The sequence below is a fragment of the Vigna unguiculata genome, chromosome 3 (genome assembly GCF_037176805.1).
Source record: "Vigna unguiculata cultivar grain cowpea cultivar isolate G323 ecotype 2 chromosome 3, ASM3717680v1, whole genome shotgun sequence".
Classification (NCBI taxonomy): Eukaryota; Viridiplantae; Streptophyta; class Magnoliopsida; order Fabales; family Fabaceae; genus Vigna; species Vigna unguiculata.
In genome coordinates, this window is record NC_140794.1 from 66,326,401 (window position 1) to 66,345,899 (window position 19,499).

The 19,499-nt window shown below is 29.1% G+C and overlaps 2 protein-coding genes and 1 pseudogene across 6 annotated transcripts; 1 reads left to right on the forward strand and 2 right to left on the reverse strand.

Moving 5' to 3' along the window:
• Positions 1-2,472: 2,472 nt before the first annotated feature.
• Positions 2,473-3,212, forward strand: LOC146888022 (self-incompatibility protein S1-like; annotated as a pseudogene).
• RBL14 (RHOMBOID-like protein 14) lies at positions 2,723-7,057 on the reverse strand. 3 transcript variants are annotated; one of them, XM_028060609.2, is made up of 3 exons: positions 6,637-7,057; positions 5,810-6,555; positions 2,723-2,856 (listed from the first exon to the last, which is right to left on the reverse strand). In XM_028060609.2, exons 1-3 carry the CDS (start codon positions 6,847-6,849, stop codon positions 2,838-2,840), a joined length of 978 nt encoding a protein of 325 aa, XP_027916410.2. In that variant the 5' UTR covers positions 6,850-7,057; the 3' UTR covers positions 2,723-2,837. The 3 variants fall into 3 exon arrangements, with proteins under 3 accessions (XP_027916410.2, XP_027916412.2, XP_085526791.1); XM_028060611.2 differs by lacking the exon at positions 2,723-2,856 and adding an exon at positions 5,265-5,483; XM_085670665.1 differs by lacking the exon at positions 2,723-2,856 and having other exon boundaries at positions 5,599-6,555.
• Positions 7,058-10,901: 3,844 nt separating this feature from the next.
• Positions 10,902-14,527, reverse strand: LOC114177435 (cyprosin-like). 3 transcript variants are annotated; one of them, XM_028062768.2, is made up of 14 exons: positions 14,371-14,527; positions 13,937-14,255; positions 13,771-13,831; positions 13,469-13,563; positions 13,272-13,384; positions 12,996-13,164; positions 12,869-12,908; positions 12,364-12,428; positions 12,167-12,280; positions 12,011-12,075; positions 11,762-11,918; positions 11,520-11,639; positions 11,262-11,350; positions 10,902-11,174 (listed from the first exon to the last, which is right to left on the reverse strand). In XM_028062768.2, exons 2-14 carry the CDS (start codon positions 14,240-14,242, stop codon positions 11,090-11,092), a joined length of 1,479 nt encoding a protein of 492 aa, XP_027918569.2. In that variant the 5' UTR covers positions 14,243-14,255; positions 14,371-14,527; the 3' UTR covers positions 10,902-11,089. The 3 variants fall into 3 exon arrangements, with proteins under 3 accessions (XP_027918569.2, XP_027918572.2, XP_027918571.2); XM_028062771.2 differs by having other exon boundaries at positions 13,937-14,276; positions 14,371-14,452; XM_028062770.2 differs by lacking the exon at positions 14,371-14,527 and having other exon boundaries at positions 13,937-14,336.
• Between the last annotated feature and the right edge of the window lie 4,972 nt (positions 14,528-19,499).

Consider the following 19,499-nt stretch of genomic DNA (forward strand, 5'->3'; position numbering starts at 1 on the left):
AATCATTTAAATTTAAAAAATAACAATTAAGGAATATAATTGTAAAAACAAAATGGGACATTGTGTATATCTTTATATATGTAGTTGTTGTATTAATATTATTATTATTATTATTTTTATTTTTATCATTACGGGATATTATTATTATTATTATTATTATAATTAGACACAAATTTTATTTTTATTGACTACGGGATCATATTTCAATTATTTGTACTTCTTACTTATTTTGTTATTGATTTATCATTACATTTGATTAATTAATTAAAAAAAATAGTTACTAAAATTAGTAAATAATAAAACTGAAAAATAATGTTTTTATTATGAATAATATTTAAATTTTAAAAAATAATAATTAATAGGATAAACTTATAAAAACAAAATAAGACACTAAAGATGTGTATGTTTTTATATATATAATTTTTTTTATTATTATTTTTATTTATGGGATAATATTGTAGTGATATTATTATTATTGGAAAATAATAATTTAACAAAAAAAATTAACAAACTTTGATAAACTACATATTTAGATAAAAAAATATTATACTTTATTACTTCATTTTGATTAAAAAACAAAAATATTAATCAATTTAATTTTATTTATAAAAACTTTGTTCAAAAATAATTCTCTAAACTATTTTTTGTTACAACTGTTTGACAATCTTATAAACGGTGTTATTCACTATTATAAATTTATGAATTACCTTAAATATGTTTTGATTTTTTTTTACAGAAATTTCTCGGAAAAATTTACTGTAATTTAGTTATTATAAGATTTTTTTCTTGTTGATTTAAATTTCTAGAAATTTTCACACAAAAATTTTATATTTGTTGCAAATATTTTTACAAATTTAAATTAGTAAAAACATGTTAAATATATTTTAAAATTTAACAGGAACTACTCATTTTATTTCCTACAAAGTTTTAATTCACAGCAAATTTATATTCTTTTAATTTTTTTTATAAATTTATATTTACCGAAAAATTACCATAATTATAATATCTATAATATTTTAGTACACTACAGGCAAAATAAATAATTTTAAATCATAAATATTTTAAATATGTAAAAGATTTTAAAAATGTTAATAATTTTAAATATTTGTTTAATCGAAATTGATAGTCGTTATTTTTATTTTATTTAAATATTTCTATTATAATGACCATAAATTTAAAATATTATTAATCATATTATTATCAAATTTATAAAAATATACCATCATATTTTTATGAGATAAATTTAGATCATATTTATATTTTAAATAAATAAAAACAGTATATATGCGTTACTACTAAAATAATGCATATTTTTTTATTATTTTTCTTTTGAAAATTTTTACTTAGAAAATTACAAGTTTTCTATAAATAAATATAATATTAATTATATTATTTTTCTAGAAAAAAATGACATACCAGCGTGTGTGTGTATATATATATAATAATAATGAACCTAAGTCCAATTCTTGTAGTAAACTGATTACTTATTTAAATAAATTATCTAAAATAAATTTACATTCCCAGTAAATACATAGTATAATTATAGACATTGACAAAGTTAGAGCTATCAAAATGAGTAATTCGGACTGACCTATCACGGGTTGATGATTTAGTGAACCAATTTAACTTAATTCACTCTTTAGCGAGTCAAAAAAATTTGAATCCGATCTGACCCACCATAGGTTGACGGATTAAATGGGTTGGCTCACTGGTTCACTTAATTAGAAAAAAAATATTATTTTTTTATTTTTTTTAGTCAAAACTAAATTGTAATTCTAATTAAAATCTAAATAAACTTTAATGCAATCCAAATACAAACTAAAATAAAAAAATACAAATTATTTATGTGTTGGATAAAAAAATAACTTAACATGACGTAAATGTAAAGCCCAACATAATAAAAAAAATAAAAACATTTATATGACCTTTTTATTTGCGGGTTGGCTCACCAACCCGGCTCATCACGGGTTCAAGCTGGATGAGCCGAATTCTAAATGAGCTGGGTCAAAAATCAATCCATATTAAAATTTATAAAAAAATTTCAACCCAACCTGGCCCAAACTCGTAGTGAGCCGAGTTGGCTTGCGAGTTCCAACCCATTCTGACAACTCTGGACACAGTTTATTCAAAACAAGTAAAAATAAATATTTCATTAAAATTAAGAATATCACTCAACCACGATGTCTACAAGAATAATTGAGGGAACATTTTTTGAATACTCTACTTTTGTAATGAAATATGGTAGAAATTACTTTAATTTTGGAGATCTTAGATGTTATGCAATGAATGAGTATGACATTAAAAGATTAATCCAAGTAATACCTGGTGACAGTTAGAAAGGAAATAATAAAGAAAGAAAGAGAAAAACAAGTTCCCTTGGAAATTCAGGAAGATGCACAGCAAAACCAATGCCTATATATGATGTTCCTGTTGAAGTGGCTATACATGTTTAATGTTACTTAAAATCCTGTTATGGGTGGGTTAGCTAAGATAAGAAAAGAGCATGTTGTGATCCTGGTGGTGGTAATAGGATTGTGCAGCAGTGTTGTTGAAAGTAGGAAACATGTGAGCATCAAGAACAGGCTTGGAGCTGGAAACAACATCACTCTGCATTGCCAGTCCAAGGACAATGATCTGGGACAACATAACAGAAAATGGGAAAGAGTTTGGGTGGGACTTCTCAGACAATGTTTTTGGAACAACACTGTTTTTCTGTGATGTGGGGTGGGAAAAGGTTAAGGAATATCATTTTGATGCTTATTCCTTCGGCAGGGACAGAGTACGATGTGATGGTGTCGGATGTTCATGGCTCCTATCTGCTGAAGGCATTTATGGCTTCAATGGACAAACGAGTTTCTGGGAATTCATGTACCGATGGTCAAATTAAGCAGATGTAGTTTATCAGAATAATTATAATAAACAGCTAAAAGTTTCAGTCTGCTATCTTCATTTGTTTCTTCTCACTTCTTTAGGATCGGATGATTGATTATTATCACATTTCTTTGATTAATGTACTAACAATACTAAAAAAAAAATCATTTAAATGAATGTATATGAAAAAAAAATAAAGAATACAATAGAATAAAAATGTTATAATATTAAAGTATACAATTGAGTTATTATTGAACTTTAATAAAAATTAAAATATATAACTTTGTTGACAAAGAAAAAAATTAATATATTTATTAATATCATAATATATGTTTACTGATTCATATGTATAAATATTTAATGCTATCATTATTATATATTAATTAGCATTTATTTTTAGTTTTTTTTGCAGTTTAATATACACTGTATTAAAATTTAAGATTGTTAATATATACTAATAAACGTACATACGTTAATATTATCTTAAACACTTGTTTAATTAATGAGAGATACTAAGAAGATTTTAATATTTTCATAATTTTTTTTATAATGTACTTGGATAAGACAATTTAAGAAAGTGATTCATTTATTTAGATAACTTAAAATTCTTTTGTAATAAAATACATTATTTAGATAAAGAAACTAAAAAGCATTTAAAATATATATATTATGCATATTTTTTTTAATTTCAATTAGTTAAAGTAAAAGAAATTAAATATTTTTTAATTTCTTTATCCAAACAAAATATTTTATTACAAATAAATCTTATTTATTTTTTCAAAGAAATAAATTATTTTATTAAAATACTCTGTCTAAACACACAATTCATTTTCGCTTTACGGTTATTTCTCTTGAAATACAGTAGTTAAGATTAACATTTCACCAAAAACATTAAATTTTAAGTAAACTATAAGTATGAGAAATAATTTTCTCAGTCTTTTAGGAGCAAAATAAGTTAATATCCTTTCTCTATCTGCATATATTAATATCCTTTGTCAGATTTTTTCTTTATGTTGTAACTTTATTTTTCAATTTTTATAAAATCACAAATATTTCATGTTTTATTGTAAAAAAATCTTCAAATAAAAATTCATAAAAATTTATTTAATTTATTTTTATTATTATAGTAAATAATTTAGATATTAATATATATATTAAAAATTATTAATCTATGCAATAGCCAATATTATGAGTAAAAGAATTTCAATTAGTAACTAATTAAACTTTAAATTAATTAATAGCATTAATTACTAAAGATTTAATTATCAAACGAATTAACATCTAAATTAACCGCAAAAATTAGACAATAATATGTTTATCTATCATTGTTAAACAAGAAAGTCTCAGGTTCAAGTCCAATATGACCTAGCTGCATCGAATAAAATAATAGAAAGCTAACTAGACCGAAGAAGCATGTTACTGAAAGACTTTACTAAGACAAGCATATCTAAACATGTCATTGAAAGACTTTACTAAGAGAAACATGGATTATCAAGATGGTAGAAAAGATAGGATGAACAATTGGTGAGATATAGTATGGAGACAATTAGTAAGATCTAGTATGGACCGTACATGGACCAGCACTTCAAGGTATACTGTTTATTAGGGACCAAAGTAAAACTAAGCATGAAATTTCAATCAGCATAGAAAGATTTGAAAGACCAATGGTGTAGGAAAGAGCAAAAGAGCCAAAGATTTCAATCAACTAATATGTGATATACAAACATCATGAAGCTATGAAAGTATATAGTCATAATTATTGATCCTGATGCCAACCCCACCGATGTGATTGATTATGTGATGCTCAAAAGTTCTTTAAACTTGCAACGATTGGTGTGAAATAGGAATAGAAAGGCATCTAAGTGGCATACATATGTAACCAAGTCAAAATAGTGGTTAGGTTTGCCATGAACTTTTATCCCTCTTTTAAAAAAGAAAACCTTGTCATAACGCAGTGATAAACCTAAAATGTAACAGCATTAGAGAATGAGCCTCTACATCGTCGACTCCCCTTTCTGTGGTCTATGGCAATAACTTACATTGATTACGTCGGCGACATCAGCTCCGACGTAAACCTTGAATGTGAGTTTCTTCTTTTTGTTCCTTCCATTTGTTTGTTTACTACATATTAAATTTTGATCTTTGAATAACGAGTGCATTGATATGCCCTTTATTTCTTCCTCTTTCTCGTGTTCTTGTTCATCCAGTTGCTGCTCTGTTTTTATCATTCTCTGTTTTTTTTTCTTTCAAAATTTAGAACCGATTATTTGTTTGTTGTTCTTATGTTTGCTTATAAAAAAACACTGTTCCCGATTACTTTCAACTTATAGGATAATGTCAAGCACCCAAAACCAAAGCAATGCATCCTCACATTAGTAAACGAAATATTAGAGTTTTTATGAATTATGTTCAATACTTTATAGCATGACAATCATAAGAATTATATAAATGTTACAATATTAGTTTGTCACTATGCTATTTTTAATCATCTTTGTTGTTTTTAATCACATAATATGTAAAATTTGTCGGCCATGACTTTCCGCCATAGGCCGCCACGCCATCCGCCATATTTATGTGGCAGATATTTGGCTCACACCGTCATAGGCCGTCATCTGCTATTGATAACATTTGTTTAGGTAAACACAGTGGATTTAAGTAAATAAGTTCAAACTATCCTGCAATGAAATACTAATTTTGATAGAAAAAAAAAAAAATACCAACAAAAGCTACTATAAAATCATTCAATTTTTGTTAAAAGAATCTGCCAAATCAATCTAGCATGAACACATTCATTACTCAATGTAATTGCTAAGCTCACATAACCTATCATCATAATTCTATAACAAACATATATTGAAACAAAAAGTGTAACACATGTGAAATCTGGGTATCCAAATGTATTATTTACCAGAATCTATAGTGAACTACGATCGCCTACCTCAAAAATCTGTCGAGTCTCCGGCGGCGCAACTCATCCAAAGGAAGCCCATCAGGACGGGAACTCCGCTGAAAAGATGAGAGCCCATCGACACCCCTACTCGTCCCACACATCTCACACACACTCCGCAACCCAGAATCGTTATCATACGTACATGTCTGGCATCTCCACCCCCTGTTAGTTCCCACAGTGCCCCTTCCGGTGATCCTTCCCCGGCGTGGCAAGAACTTGAAAGGCCACTTCAAAAAATCAGTTACCCCTCTGACGAGCAATGTTATGGGATTAGAGCCCGAATAAGTGTTCCTCAACTTCACATAAAGAAGCCCTGCGAGAATGCCACCGAGATGCCCGATAAACGAGACACCCGGCACGAGGAGCTGAACGAGAATCAATTCGGCCCACGCGGCATAACGAGAGGGAACGATGACTCCGTGGACGTAGGAATAATCGCTGGATTGGGAATTGAGAACGACTTTCATGGCGAAGAGGACGCCGGAGAAGCCAACGGCGTATTCGTTGTAGTAGGGTTTGTCGTAGTCGAATAAGAGAAGCAGTGATTTAGATAAGATTAGGGTAACGCCCTGGGAGAGGAGAAGAAGGGAAGCAACCATGGAAGCGAAATTGACGCTTCCCATTGACGTCTCCAGCTGAAACCCTTTCCAGAGAAGCGATAGCATGTTGTAGACAAGGTGCGGTTCGCCGATGTGGTAAAACGGCGAGAGAAGGAAGCGTTTCAAGTCCTTGTGCTGTTAACAGAATTAGAATTAGAATGTAGAAGCGTCGAATGAAACGTTGATCGTTGTAAGAAGATGAATCGAGAAAGTTACCTTGAGAATGAGGTGAGGGTTGAACCAGACTTGCTGGATGGGAGGAATGAGGGAATCGAAGAGGGAGGGGCGGAGATAGATGAGAGTGTTGGCGGCGATGAGGGCGGCGGTCACCGGCGGCTTGTGCTCCGACCGGTAATACTCGCTGAAGGTGTGGAGAGCGAGGAGAGGGAGCATTCCACGAGAAACCCTTTGCCCGATTCTCACTTCCATTTTCGCAAACTCGAAATTCCAATTCCCCACACAGACACACGCAGAAAATTGAATTTAAGCACTATAATTGATATAGAAAACAAAATCGCAAGGCCTTTGAGAACAAGAAACGTATTTTATTTATTCAACCCTGGGAGAAGAATCCAGAGGTTTCCTTCAACTCTGAGCCAACTTTCTCTACGCTTCCACCGTAATGCATCAGGATTAGAATTCTAACATGTTTTTTATTCAGTAAAGTTACAATATTTCTTCCATGTGTATTTATTTTTATAAAAGTATTTTAATATTTTAATTCTAATTCATCTTTAAAATTTTAATAAACAATGAGTCAAATGTATTTATATTTTAACATTTTTGCGAATTTACTCCTGTATTGCATGACAGAAAAAAAAAACATTTTGAGATTCCTAATTTAATTATTTTTTACGCGTATAGTTATATACTTTTTTTAGAATCACATGCATTTTGAAATTAAATAGCCAAATTTGCATTAGAAATATATAAAATTAAGACTTAAATATACATTTTGTCTATAATTTCGTTGTTTTTATTTAATTTGGTCATCATTTTCAATTTGTATTCAATTAGATCTTCATTTTTGTCAAATTTTGTCAATTTGGTTTTTTTTCTAACGGTGCTTAAATGGTTCATGTTTTTGAACTGTGTATGTCACGTGTCAACTACTGTTTTTTTTTTTTAATTTTTAAAAAAATTATTCACGTATCAAGTCATAATTGTGTCACGTGTCAATGTTATGTGTCAGTTTGTGGCTATGCTATTTTTTTGGTTAATTTAGTCTCTATATTTGTTATTTTTGTTCAATTTAGTCCCTATATTTGTAATTTTTGTTCATTTCATTCCAATTTTGGTTAAATGTTTTTTTAATATTTATATTCTAAAATACTGATACTTCTAAAATTAATATTTAAAAATATTACAAATATTTTAGAAAAATAAACTAATATTTATAAAATTAACATCTAAATATAAAATATTTTAGATTTTAATTTAATATTTATAATGAAATAAAAATATTTAAATATTTTATATTTAAATGTCAATTTTACAAATGATAATATATATTTTTAAAACATTTAATAATCATATTTTAATAATATTTTAAATAATTATATTATATTTAATAATTGAATATAAAAATTATATTCAATTTATAATTAAATATAATAATTTATAATTGTTTTAAAAAATAACTAATAATAATGTAAATTTTAAATATATATATATATATAATATCTATAAAAAATTAAATTTGGTCTCAACTTGAAAGGGAAAAAATTATTTCACTATAACAAAAATTGAGATTAAATTAAACAAAAATTAAGGGACTGAATTGAACAAATATAACGAATATTAGGACTAAATTGAACAAAAATAAATAATACAATCACAAACTGACATGTGATACAAATGTGAATTGATACCTGAATTTTTTTTTTGAAATTAAAATAATTAAATAAAAAACAAAAAAATGAACAGCTGACACGTGAGATGTACCATTCGAAAACGATAACTATTTAAATACATAAAAAGAACTAAGTTGACTAAAATTTCACAAAAATGAAACTTAATTAAACAAAAAATAAATAAAAACTAAATATATATTTAAGCTTACAACATGCTTTAATAGTTAAATATAAACACATCAAATCTTATCCTTCATGTTTTATATTAATTAAAAGTACTTTTTCTTTATGACATAACAAAAGTAGGATATTTTCTAATATGTTGGATGCAAAAATATCAAATTGGATATATATCTCAAACTATAGAATATTATGTGGAGAAACTTGATCACAGACATTCCTTCACAACAAATAATTCACCATTGAAGTCTATAAGCTCAACAAATAAAAAAGTTAAGTCCAACAAAAAGTCAAAGTTTAAATCCACACATCACAATTATTACATCTTTCACTGCAATCTTGTTTGAAAAACTCAATCTTGACAATAAGCATCCCAACAAATAGATTGATAATTGGTTGTAATAGGATGTTCATCTTAAAGACATGAGTTTGTTGATATCATGGCTCATGACAAAAGTAGTTCTCAATTGTAATAGTCACAATGGAATTTAAACCCGAAGAATGAACAAGTATCTTGTGTAACAAATGATTGCGACGATTAAAGGAGCAGTATCAAATTAAAAACCTTAAAACTGAATCTAAAAACGAAGCATGCAAATTATAAATTAACAAAAAGAAAGCATTAGGAATTAATTTTGCCCCTTTCTTCTATCCAGAAAAATTAAAATACATCAGAAAAGTCATAACAGCAACCGGTTCATAATTTTTTTTATACTTTTAATTCTTACTCGGTATTTAGTTGTTAGTAATTTATTAGTGATTAAGTAAATCTATAATTTTTTTCACTTTTCCTTTCAAATTCACCGAATTAATTTTATAACTTCCGATCATTAACAAAATTAAATCTACAACCTTTCACGTCTAAGGGTGTCAAAATGAGTTAATCCGGCTTACACCGATTAGCTCACCACATATTGAGTTAAAAAAAAAGTCATCCAACCCAGTTCATTTTTTTGGTGAATCTGAAATTTTGCAACTTGTCCTAACCTACCATGAATTGGTAGGTTAGTGGGTTGATTCACTTACACTATTTTTTTTAATTTATTTAATATATTTATTACATTATAATGAGAGTGAATTGACTTAATTTATTTTTTATAATAATAAAATTAAAGTGTTCACTTAATTCTCGAAATATTATTATAAAGACAATAATAACAGTTAAAGCATAAAGTATCAACCTATAAAACATGACAAACAAATTAATTAAATATGGACGGTAGTAGTTTGACACCAATAATCCCATTTGTCACTCATATAAATTAATATTTTATTAGTAAAAGTTGGTGTCAAATGATAGTTATTTGGGAATGGTGGTGTCAAAGTAACTTTTTCCATTAAAACATTTATGTCATTCAAATATTATTGAACAACATAACATTCTAGCATTTAAAAGTATGAAATTGTGAACTAATATAATTAGAAGTACTAAATAATTATAAAAAATAAATAAAAAATTGTAAAAAAATGTTGATGAATTAAATGAATCAACCCACCTTCAATCCGACTCGAACTTGTTTAATCCGTGAATCAAGTGAAGAACTCAGTTCAATTCACTTCTAAAAAATTTGAAATTTTCTCAATTTAACCAAACTCAAACCGGACTTACCACGAATTGAAACTCATTTCGGACTTTACTGATACTTATAGTTCCAAGAGGAGAAACCTATGATAGGATCTTACATCAATTGGGGTTAGTTGATGTTTTAACTTTGGCAATTGGGATTAACTAAGTTTTACTAAAAGCATTGATAAAAATGCGTTTTTGATGCGAGATAGTCCAATCAGGCGAGTCTCACCAGAAGAAGGTTTAATCTGTTGAATTTTAATCATAAACTTATGTTGAGGTTCGTTATCAAACACATGGTTTTCCTCCACATAGATATATTAAATGCAACCAAAAGAAAATCATTTGTTACCATCCACAATCATAAGAAAACAACTAATAACATTCGACTGTCATATGGTAAACGGTAACAGAATTCCAGAAGCTATTGTGTAAAACTATCGGAGAAAGTAAAAAAAATAAAAATAAAATAATTGATGCAATTACATACCCGAAATCTGATTGAGAGGTAATCGAATGGTAATGTGTGATTTTTTATCTCTTCTTGCTCTTTTTTTTACACGATCTCAATTTTTCCATCTTCTTTAACAATCCTATTTTTTCCTCTTTCTTCTTCTTTGATTTCAACATTTTCCTCTTTTACGATCCCAACTTTTTCCTCTTTCTTCTTCTATGATTTTGCCCTATAGTCCACTCAAGTAAACAAAAATAGATGAATACGAGATTAAATGTGCTTTTTCTCCCCTTCAACACTCCCAATATGTTTCAAAATGAATTTAAATTAAAAAAATATTATATATATATATATAATATAAAGTTTAAATATATCACGGCTAAGGCATTTGTTTTTATTTTGCGTCACTGTTACAATCCAAGAAAAATAAATATTTAACAAAATTTTATTGATGAAGTATACCAAATTACTAATCAACATTTACAAGAGACCCCTGCAGCACATAAATTCCGAGGTTCTGCAGTTTTTCAATGCTGTAAAATTCTATAAACCTTTATTTTTTTCTTTTTGTTTTTTCCTACAAATAATTTGACACAGTACCAACACAAATTATGGCTAAGCAACTTCAGCAAAGCCAATACGAAGATTGCCGTAGTCAAACACTGTGTGATATGCTCCCAAGAAAAGATCTCCAAGAACCCTGCAACCATACTTCAACTGTCATATACTATTACCACTACTAACACTAATATGCTGCAGTAATTCATTACAATATTTTATTCATTACCAGAGGGGACCTTGTGGTGGTGGCACATCTAGAGGAACAAAACCACCATAGCAGACAGTGGAACAACCTTCTTCGATTCTTAGCATATACTGTGAACAAAAAAGGAACATTAATGTCTATTTAGTATTAATGACCAAATATGTAAGTCAAGCAACCTTAGTTTCAGACATTTTTTACTTCGAGGAAAAAGGGACAGAAGATGTTAAAACAGCAGAAAAGTTATGTGGGGCTTAGAAAAATTGACCATAAAACTCAGACCTGTTTCGGAGAGAGGGGAAATGATTTGTTTCCAATAGTGAATGTAATTTGTGGCATGGTGTCAATACTGTTGCAGTCTATAAATGTTTGTCCCACGGGATTGGGAAGCTTCTCACACAGCTTTTACAGAAAAAACAAAGAGCTTGTAAGTGCTAAAATGGAAAAGTTAGAGTTATTGAATACTTAATTCAAAGTAAAATCGATAACTCTGAGATTTAATTTAACCATTGTGCAACTATTACCTCATCTACATATTTTAATATTTTATCCTTTGTATTCTTTTGCTTAAGCTGAACTTGAATCCAAAAAACTACCATATCACAGAAAGTACACAAGGGGCTCTCCTTGGTTCTTGACTCGCCCCAGCTTTCATTATGTACCGCTGATTCAATAACATCACTGCAGGTTAAAGGTAGACTTTGGTTAAGAGAATTGAAATAAAGGAATGTGTCTCAAAAGAAACAGAGGAAAATGAGAAGTATTGTACTTACTTCTTTATGTATGTTCTATTATGTGAGCAGAGTCCAATGTCAACGCATATAATCTCAGGCTTTAACTGAAAACATGTAAAGTATATAAAGAATAGTTAATTCCACTGGAACTTTGGATAATCACTGAGTATAAGGAGATAGTTATAAATAACAGACCCCAGAAATTATATATTCCCATATGGAATCGCCATAGTTATGGATGATGCTTTTACATTCATAACTCACATATCCTTCTGCTCCAATGGCATGGTTGATTTGAGTCACAATTTTCTGCAAACAAAAACTTGTTACAAAAGAGACACCTAAAAAAAAGACAACCAAAAAAACCACAAAGAAAATGTTTGAGATCATACAGTTGGACCGGCAATCAAAGAGGTTCCTGAGTCAATAATAGCAGCACAACCACCAGCACATAGCCCTGTAAATTAAAATTTAATTTTGTGATTCAACTCTAAGAAATAATCTGAAGAAATGAATTAGAATCAGTGGTATAAGTTGGCGGTTAAAAACACATTGGTGCTGTGAGAATGAACCTATAGGAGAAATTCAATGAAAAATTAACACCCTATTGCACCAACTTGTATCTGATATAGAATCTTGAGCAATCAATATTGTAAGAATTGACTCCGTAAAATCTCGTTTAGAAGGTTCTTAGACCGTCTGACATATTTTAGACTATCCTATGTTTATATCTAGTAGACCACATAATTAGATTGTCTCGTTCAAGGTCTCATAAATGTCAGATATAATATAACTGTATTTTTTACCTTATAAATATCATTAATAACTACAAGCAACAATGAAAAAACAAGGCATGTAGATTAACATCAAATGGAATAGAAATAAAAGGGAGAGAACCTGTTGGATTGTTTTCGAGTAGAATATCTCCCACCTCAATCTGGAGATGAAAACACAAAATGTCAATATTGAGATGGTTGATGCTGAAAGCTACAGAGACATAGTTAAAGCTATAAATATAACAGACCTGCCAATAATCTTCATGAGTAAGTGGAACATAAGTATGATCACCCTTAAAGTGCCTCCAGTCAATACCACCAAAGACAATCTCACCCCCTATCTTTGACATTGGGTCTGGGTTTAGCCAGAGGGAGAAAATCTTTTGAGTCACATGCCCTTGTTCTATCAGGTTGTACCTGCATTTTCAGAACTAATCACTGTATTTCTTCCATCCTTTTGTCACCAAAGACAATCACAGCACTAAGCAAAGATCAAATATATGATAAAAAAACGGATTAATTACCACACTGGTGTGACTTGTCCCACTGACTTGTTCAGGAATCCAAGTCCAAGTATCCCATCAAAATGATGTGCTAAAAACGCTAGAGGTCCTTCCTTTGTAATCTCAGCAAATTGCTGGATGGAAAATAACCAACCATCAGAAAAACCAACACCACAAAAACCCATTTGAATGAAAATACTGATTAGAGTCATAAAGACCTGATCTTTGACGATGAGTTCCCCTACTCTTAAATTATCTTGGCTGAAGAAGCCAGGAATGTGTCCATGGCCATAAGGGATCCTGCAAGATGTTCCTGGACATTTCCCAAACAAAAACTTCAGTATAAGCATTATTAAGTACATGGTGAAGTTCACGTAGCTCTCACTCAATGTAAGTTTCATTTCCCATGTGTTCTTGAATTAGTAGGATTAACATGAATTTCAACTAATAACACAACCTTTGAACTTGTAAAACCAAATGAATTAACTTCGTATTCAATGTCATGCTAATTCGGACTCACCTATTTTCGTATAGGTGTTAGAGAGCTTGGACCTATACTTGGAATGGAAATAGCAAGCAATCTGCAGGTAGTCACATATATCTTGTTTTAAAAATGAACTCAGTCAATGAAAAAGAAAATCTGAAGGAGTGTTCAATTGCATCAGATCATAGTGTATCGAACTTACAGACAAAATGCATTTGGAAGAAGGAACCCAGAGATTCGAGCTTCCAGTGTCAAACACAACTCTGAAGGTTTGAGGAGGTGACCCAATACCAATTTCTCCAAAATACTGTGCATCAAGATAATTCTTCAAATACACTGTATCTGGTTTTATATGATGAACAGACTCTCTGATCCTTGCAGAACTAAAACTGTTAATGTCCAAACTCCTCTTTTTGAGACCAACCCTTAATAACTCCTTATCAGAAACAGCCAAGGATCCAAACCAAGCACACACACACGTCAAAACCAGCAAATACTTGAATGCCATTTTCTCAACTCATCTGTTAATTGGCAATTAAACACTTTAAAGGCATTTTCAGCTGTTCAACAAAACTCATATGCATAACTCTATAGCGTAGTATCTAATGATAAATTCGAAAAAGGAAAAAGAAATACCTGATATAGAAATTATTCTTAAAGCAGGGGTAAATGAGAAAGAGTTACACTGTTATAGTGCAGGCACGGAACCACAACACAGGTGTAACATGGGATTGATATATAAATCTAAGCATGATAAGGTTGGTCGGTACCTATTAATAAGTAGTGGGTAAGAAGGAAGTGTTAACATTTTGCTACCCTTTCACCTAAAAAGACCAAAATATGGCTCCTTCGAATTTTCACTTGGATTAACCGTGCATGGAAACCACAGCGTAGTTTCGTGTAGGATAATGCAACTTTTAGTACGGTAAACGAAGTAGCTTCAGCAGCACTTGGGAATATACAATACAAGACTGAGAGGTTCGATAAGTGGACTATTTGATATGTTATTCCACCTAAGTACGAGTAACACCGTTAACGATGTTGTCGCAAGGTTACTTGATCGGAAATTCTTAATGTTTTTATCGAATCCCACGGTTCCTAGTTTGTCATGGGCAGTGGGATTATTAATTATTTATTTTCGCCAGACCTTACTGTTCTTCTTTAAAATATATTGGTAATAAAAAATAAGGTTTAATTACTTTTTGTTTTATACTCTCTCCTTTTGTCTAAAAATATTTAAGCTGTTAATTTTCTTTAGTCTTGGTCTAGTTCTAATTTCTGAAAACTAATGCAGTTTAGTTTTTTTTTATTGAATTTCGGATAAAGAATTTTTTATCAAAATTGAAGTTGTTAATAGAGATAATTTGATTTATAGATACTAGCGAAAACACAGGCGCGACGTGACAACACCTATTCATATCTATTAATTTTTATAAGAATAATATTTACTTTCAAAATATATATAATAAATTTTAAAATAGTTATTAAATAGAATAATTGTTAAAAATAAGTTTTTTCAAATAACGGTCAAAATAAAATGAATTTAAAATAAACAGTTAAGATAAACTAATTATAAAATAATTATTTTTTAAAATAATAATTAAGGATAAAATAAAAAAACGAAAAGTAGACATAAAAGAGAGAATCTTTCTTATATATTGAATGAAACACAAAAGTGGACACAAAAGTCGGTCAAAACTAATTATATTTTTCTATGTATACACAATGTTCCCTTAAAATAATGTAACATTTAGATTTTTTTTCCGATGTATATAAATTATTTTCTTGACAAACTTAAATATATACGAGACAAAACATATTTTAATTTACAAAAATTATAAATTTAATAGAAAAAAATTTGATGCATGTGTTTGAATTTTTTGTTCATACTTTTAAATCAACGTCAATTTAAACCGTGAAAATACGTGAAATAAAAAAAATTAAGTTATAAAAAAATTAAATATTAAAGTAAAAAAAAACTAAATTATTTATAATAAAAATTAAATAATAAATTTAAAAAATGAGAAAAATTAAACAGTATTGTTTTATCGTTTATTTTTAAAAAACTGAACTTCTATCGGTTAACTGCTCATTAATTTGTTTTATGTTATTGTTTATACACTTGCTATATCTAATTTGAGGAAAAACATTATGTTTCAATCGTTTAAGAGGGACCTCGCGAATGTGGTGTTGGTGTTCAAAAAACTTTTGAGTGTGACACTTTTTACGCACATTATAAAAGCGACTTTGCTCTATATTAATTAATTATAAAAGCGTAAAATTTTTCATTAAATTTCCTCCTCCTTTTTTTAAGGTGTTTTAAACTTTAGCAAAACTAAAGAGTATTTCAGTTCAGTTTCGTTCAATTCGGTTAAGTTCAGTTCAGTTTGGTTTAATTCGGTTCGGTTCAGTTCGGTTCAGTGCGGTTAGGTTCAGTTCAGTTTGGTTCAGTTCAATGCGATTCGATTTGATCCGGTCCGGTCCGGTTCGGTTTGGTTCAGTAGTGTTCGGTTCGGTCTGGTCCTGTTCGATTCAGTTCAATTCGATTCGGTTCGGTTCACTTTCGTTCAATAAGAATATATACTGAATTTTTAAAATAGTTGTTAAATGTAAATTTAGAAAAATAAAATATGTACATAAGAGAAGTTTTTAAAACAACTGTTGAAGACATAAGAGGTTTGTAGGCTAACTGTTAAAAATAAACTATTTATAAAATAATAATTAAGGGTAAAATTGAAATAACGAAATATAGACACAAAAGAGGCTATCCTCTTTATATATTGTTACAGATGAAAAAATTAGTCTAACTAAACTTAACTATGATTCTCTATATTATATTAAAGTAACAAAAAAAAACTAAACTATTTATAATAAAAATTAAATATTAAAGTAAACAAATTATTTTTTTTCATCCTCTTATAATATTTTTCTTAAATATTTAGGCTTTTACCAATTTCGGAACTCTATGTTCTCCAATTTGACAAAATAGTTATTTCCGTAAAAGGTGAATACAAACATTTTTAAGTTTGTCCTTTGAATGTTGTTTTTATTGAAAGTATACCGTTTGTTTATGTTATTATTTATACACTTGCTATATTTCATTTGGGGGAAAACATTATGTTTCAATTTTTCAATTTTTTAAGAGGGACCTCACGATTGTGTTGTTGGTGCTGAAAACACTTTTGGGTGTGACATTTTTTACGCACATTACAAAACGACTCTTCTTTTGCTCTATATTAATTAATTATAAAAGTGTAAAATTTTTCCTTAATTTTTCTCATTTTTTTTGAAGGTGTTTTAAAATTCAACAAAAGTAAAAAATATTTATGTTCAATTCAGTTCAGTTCAATTCTGTTCGGTTAGTTTCAGTTCGGTTCGATTCGGGTCGGTCCGGTTTGGTTTAGTTCGATCTGATTCAGTTTATTGTGGTTTGGTTCGGTTCAGTGCGGTTAGGTTCGGTTCATAGTGGTTCAATTCAGTGCGGTTCAATTCGGTTCAGTCCGGTTTGGTCTGGTCCGATTCGATTCAATGTTGTTTTGTTCGGTTCGATCTGGTCTGGTTTGGTTCGATCTGGTTTGGTTTAGTTTGGTCCAGTCCGGTTCGGTTCGGTTCGATTCAGTTCGGTTCGATTTAGTGTGGTCCGATTTGGTACAGTTCGGTCTAGTTCGGTTCAGAGCGGTTCAGTTCAGTTTGGTCCGGTTCGGTTCAGAGCGGTTAAGTTCGGTCTGGTTCGGTTAAGTTTGGTCTGGTTCGGTTTAGTTCAATATGATTTGGTTCGGTTCAATTGAGTTCAATAAAGAATATATAATGAATTTTTAAAATAGTTGTTAAATGTAAAATTAGAAAAATAAAATATGTACATAAGAGAAGTTTTTAAAATAACTGTTGAAGACAAGTGAGGTTTTTAGACTAACGGTTAAAAGTAAACTATTTATAAAATAATTAGTTTTTAAAATAATAATTAAGGGTCAAATTAGAATAATGAAAAATAGACACAAAAGAAAGTATCCTCTTTATATATTATTATAGATAGAGTATAAATTAAAAAGTTATAAAATAGTCTAATTTTAATTTTTATTTATGATAAAAAAATATAATTAACCTTTAATTTTAAATTAAAACGATATTTTTTTAATAAAGTTGTTTTTTAGTTACATGTAGTATTCTGAGACTGAAAACTCAACTTATTATCGAGTTCATGTATTGAAGTAAAATATATCAAATTTTTCGGTGCTCAATAGAACGAAAACTTTTAATAGATATTTTACTAAAATTATTTCAATTTATAAGAAATTTAAAGCTAAATTAGCCATTTTTTGTTTTTTATGTTGAGACACTTAACTAATAACGATGTAAAATACTATGGTGATTATAAAATCAAACCTCAAACACCCAATTAAAAAGTATAAAAATTTGGATATTCAATAAAAACAATTTTCTTAATAGAAATTCAATTAAAAATTCTAAAAGTTATGAGAAATTTAACTATGGAAATAACGAAATATGGACACAAAAGAGGGTATCCTCTTTATATATTATTACAGATGAAAAAAATTAGTCTAACTAAATTTAACTATGATTATCTGTATTATATTAAAGTAACAAAAAAAAAACTAAACTATTTATAATACAAATTAAATATTAAAGTAAAAAAAAAATTCATCGTCTTATAATATTTTTCTTAAATATTTAGGCTTTTACCAATTTCGAAACTCTATGTTCTCCACTTTGACAAAATAGTTATTTTTGTGAAACGTGAATACAAAAATTTTAAAGTTTGTCTTTTGAATGTTGTTTTTTATTGAAAGTATACAGTTTGTTAATTTGTTTTTGATATTATTTATACACTTGTTATATTTAATTTGCAGAAAAATATTATGTTTCAATTGTTTAAGAGGACCTCACAATTGTGGTGTTGATGGTGAAAAAAATTTTGGTACGACATTTTTTACGCACATTACAAAACGACTCTCCTTTTGCTCTATATTAATTAATTATGAAAGTGTAAATTTTTTCCTTAAATTTTCTCCTTTTCATTTGAGGTGTTTTAAAATTCAGCAAAAGTAAAGAGTATTTATGTTCTGTTCAGTTCAGTTCAATTCGGTTCAATTTGGTTTGGTTAGTTTCAGTTCGGTTCGATTTGGTTCGGTCTGCTTTGGTTCGGTTCGATCCAGTTCGGTTCATTGCGATTTTGTTCGATTCAATGCGGTTAGGTTTGATTCAGTGCAGTTCGGTTTGATTTAGTGCGGTTTGGTTCGATCTGGTCCAGTTCAGTTTGGTCTGGTCTGGTTCGATTCAGTTTAGTGCGGTTTTGTTCGGTTCAGTTCAGTTTAAATTGTTTCAGTGCGATTCAATTCGCTCTGGTCTGGTTCGGTTTGGTCCAATGCGGTTCGATTCGGTTCAGTGCGGTTCAGTTCGGTACGATTAGATCCGGTTCGATTCAATTTGATTTAGTGGGGTTCAGTTTGGTCTGGTTCATTTCAGTTCGATTGAGTTCAATTCGATTTCATTCGGTTCGGTTCAATTTAGTTCAATAAAGAATATATAATGAATTTTTAAAATAGTTGTTAAATATAAAATTAGAAAAATCAAATATATACATAAGAGAAGTTTTTAAAACAACTGTTGAAGACAAAAGAGATTTTTTGGCTAACGGTTAAAAGTAAACTATTTATAAAATAATTAATTTTTTAAATAATAATTAAGGATAAAATTGGAATAATGAAATATGAACACAAAAGAGGGTATCCTCTTTACATATTGTT

Bases quoted from the DNA above. Each gene is read 5' to 3' on its own strand.
- RBL14 (XM_028060609.2), bottom strand. From the start codon at position 6,849: ATGGAAGTGAGAATCGGGCAAAGGGTTTCTCGTGGAATGCTCCCTCTC. The intron at 6,556-6,636 runs GTAACTTTCTCG...TTCTGTTAACAG, and splicing joins ACCCTCACCTCATTCTCAAG to CACAAGGACTTGAAACGCTT.
- LOC114177435 (XM_028062768.2), bottom strand. From the start codon at position 14,242: ATGGCATTCAAGTATTTGCTGGTTTTGACGTGTGTGTGTGCTTGGTTT. The intron at 12,429-12,868 runs GTTCTCTCCCTT...TTTAATTTACAG, and splicing joins ACTCGAAAACAATCCAACAG to GGCTATGTGCTGGTGGTTGT. The intron at 11,351-11,519 runs GTCTGAGTTTTA...TTTTGTTCACAG, and splicing joins TTCCCCTCTCTCCGAAACAG to TATATGCTAAGAATCGAAGA.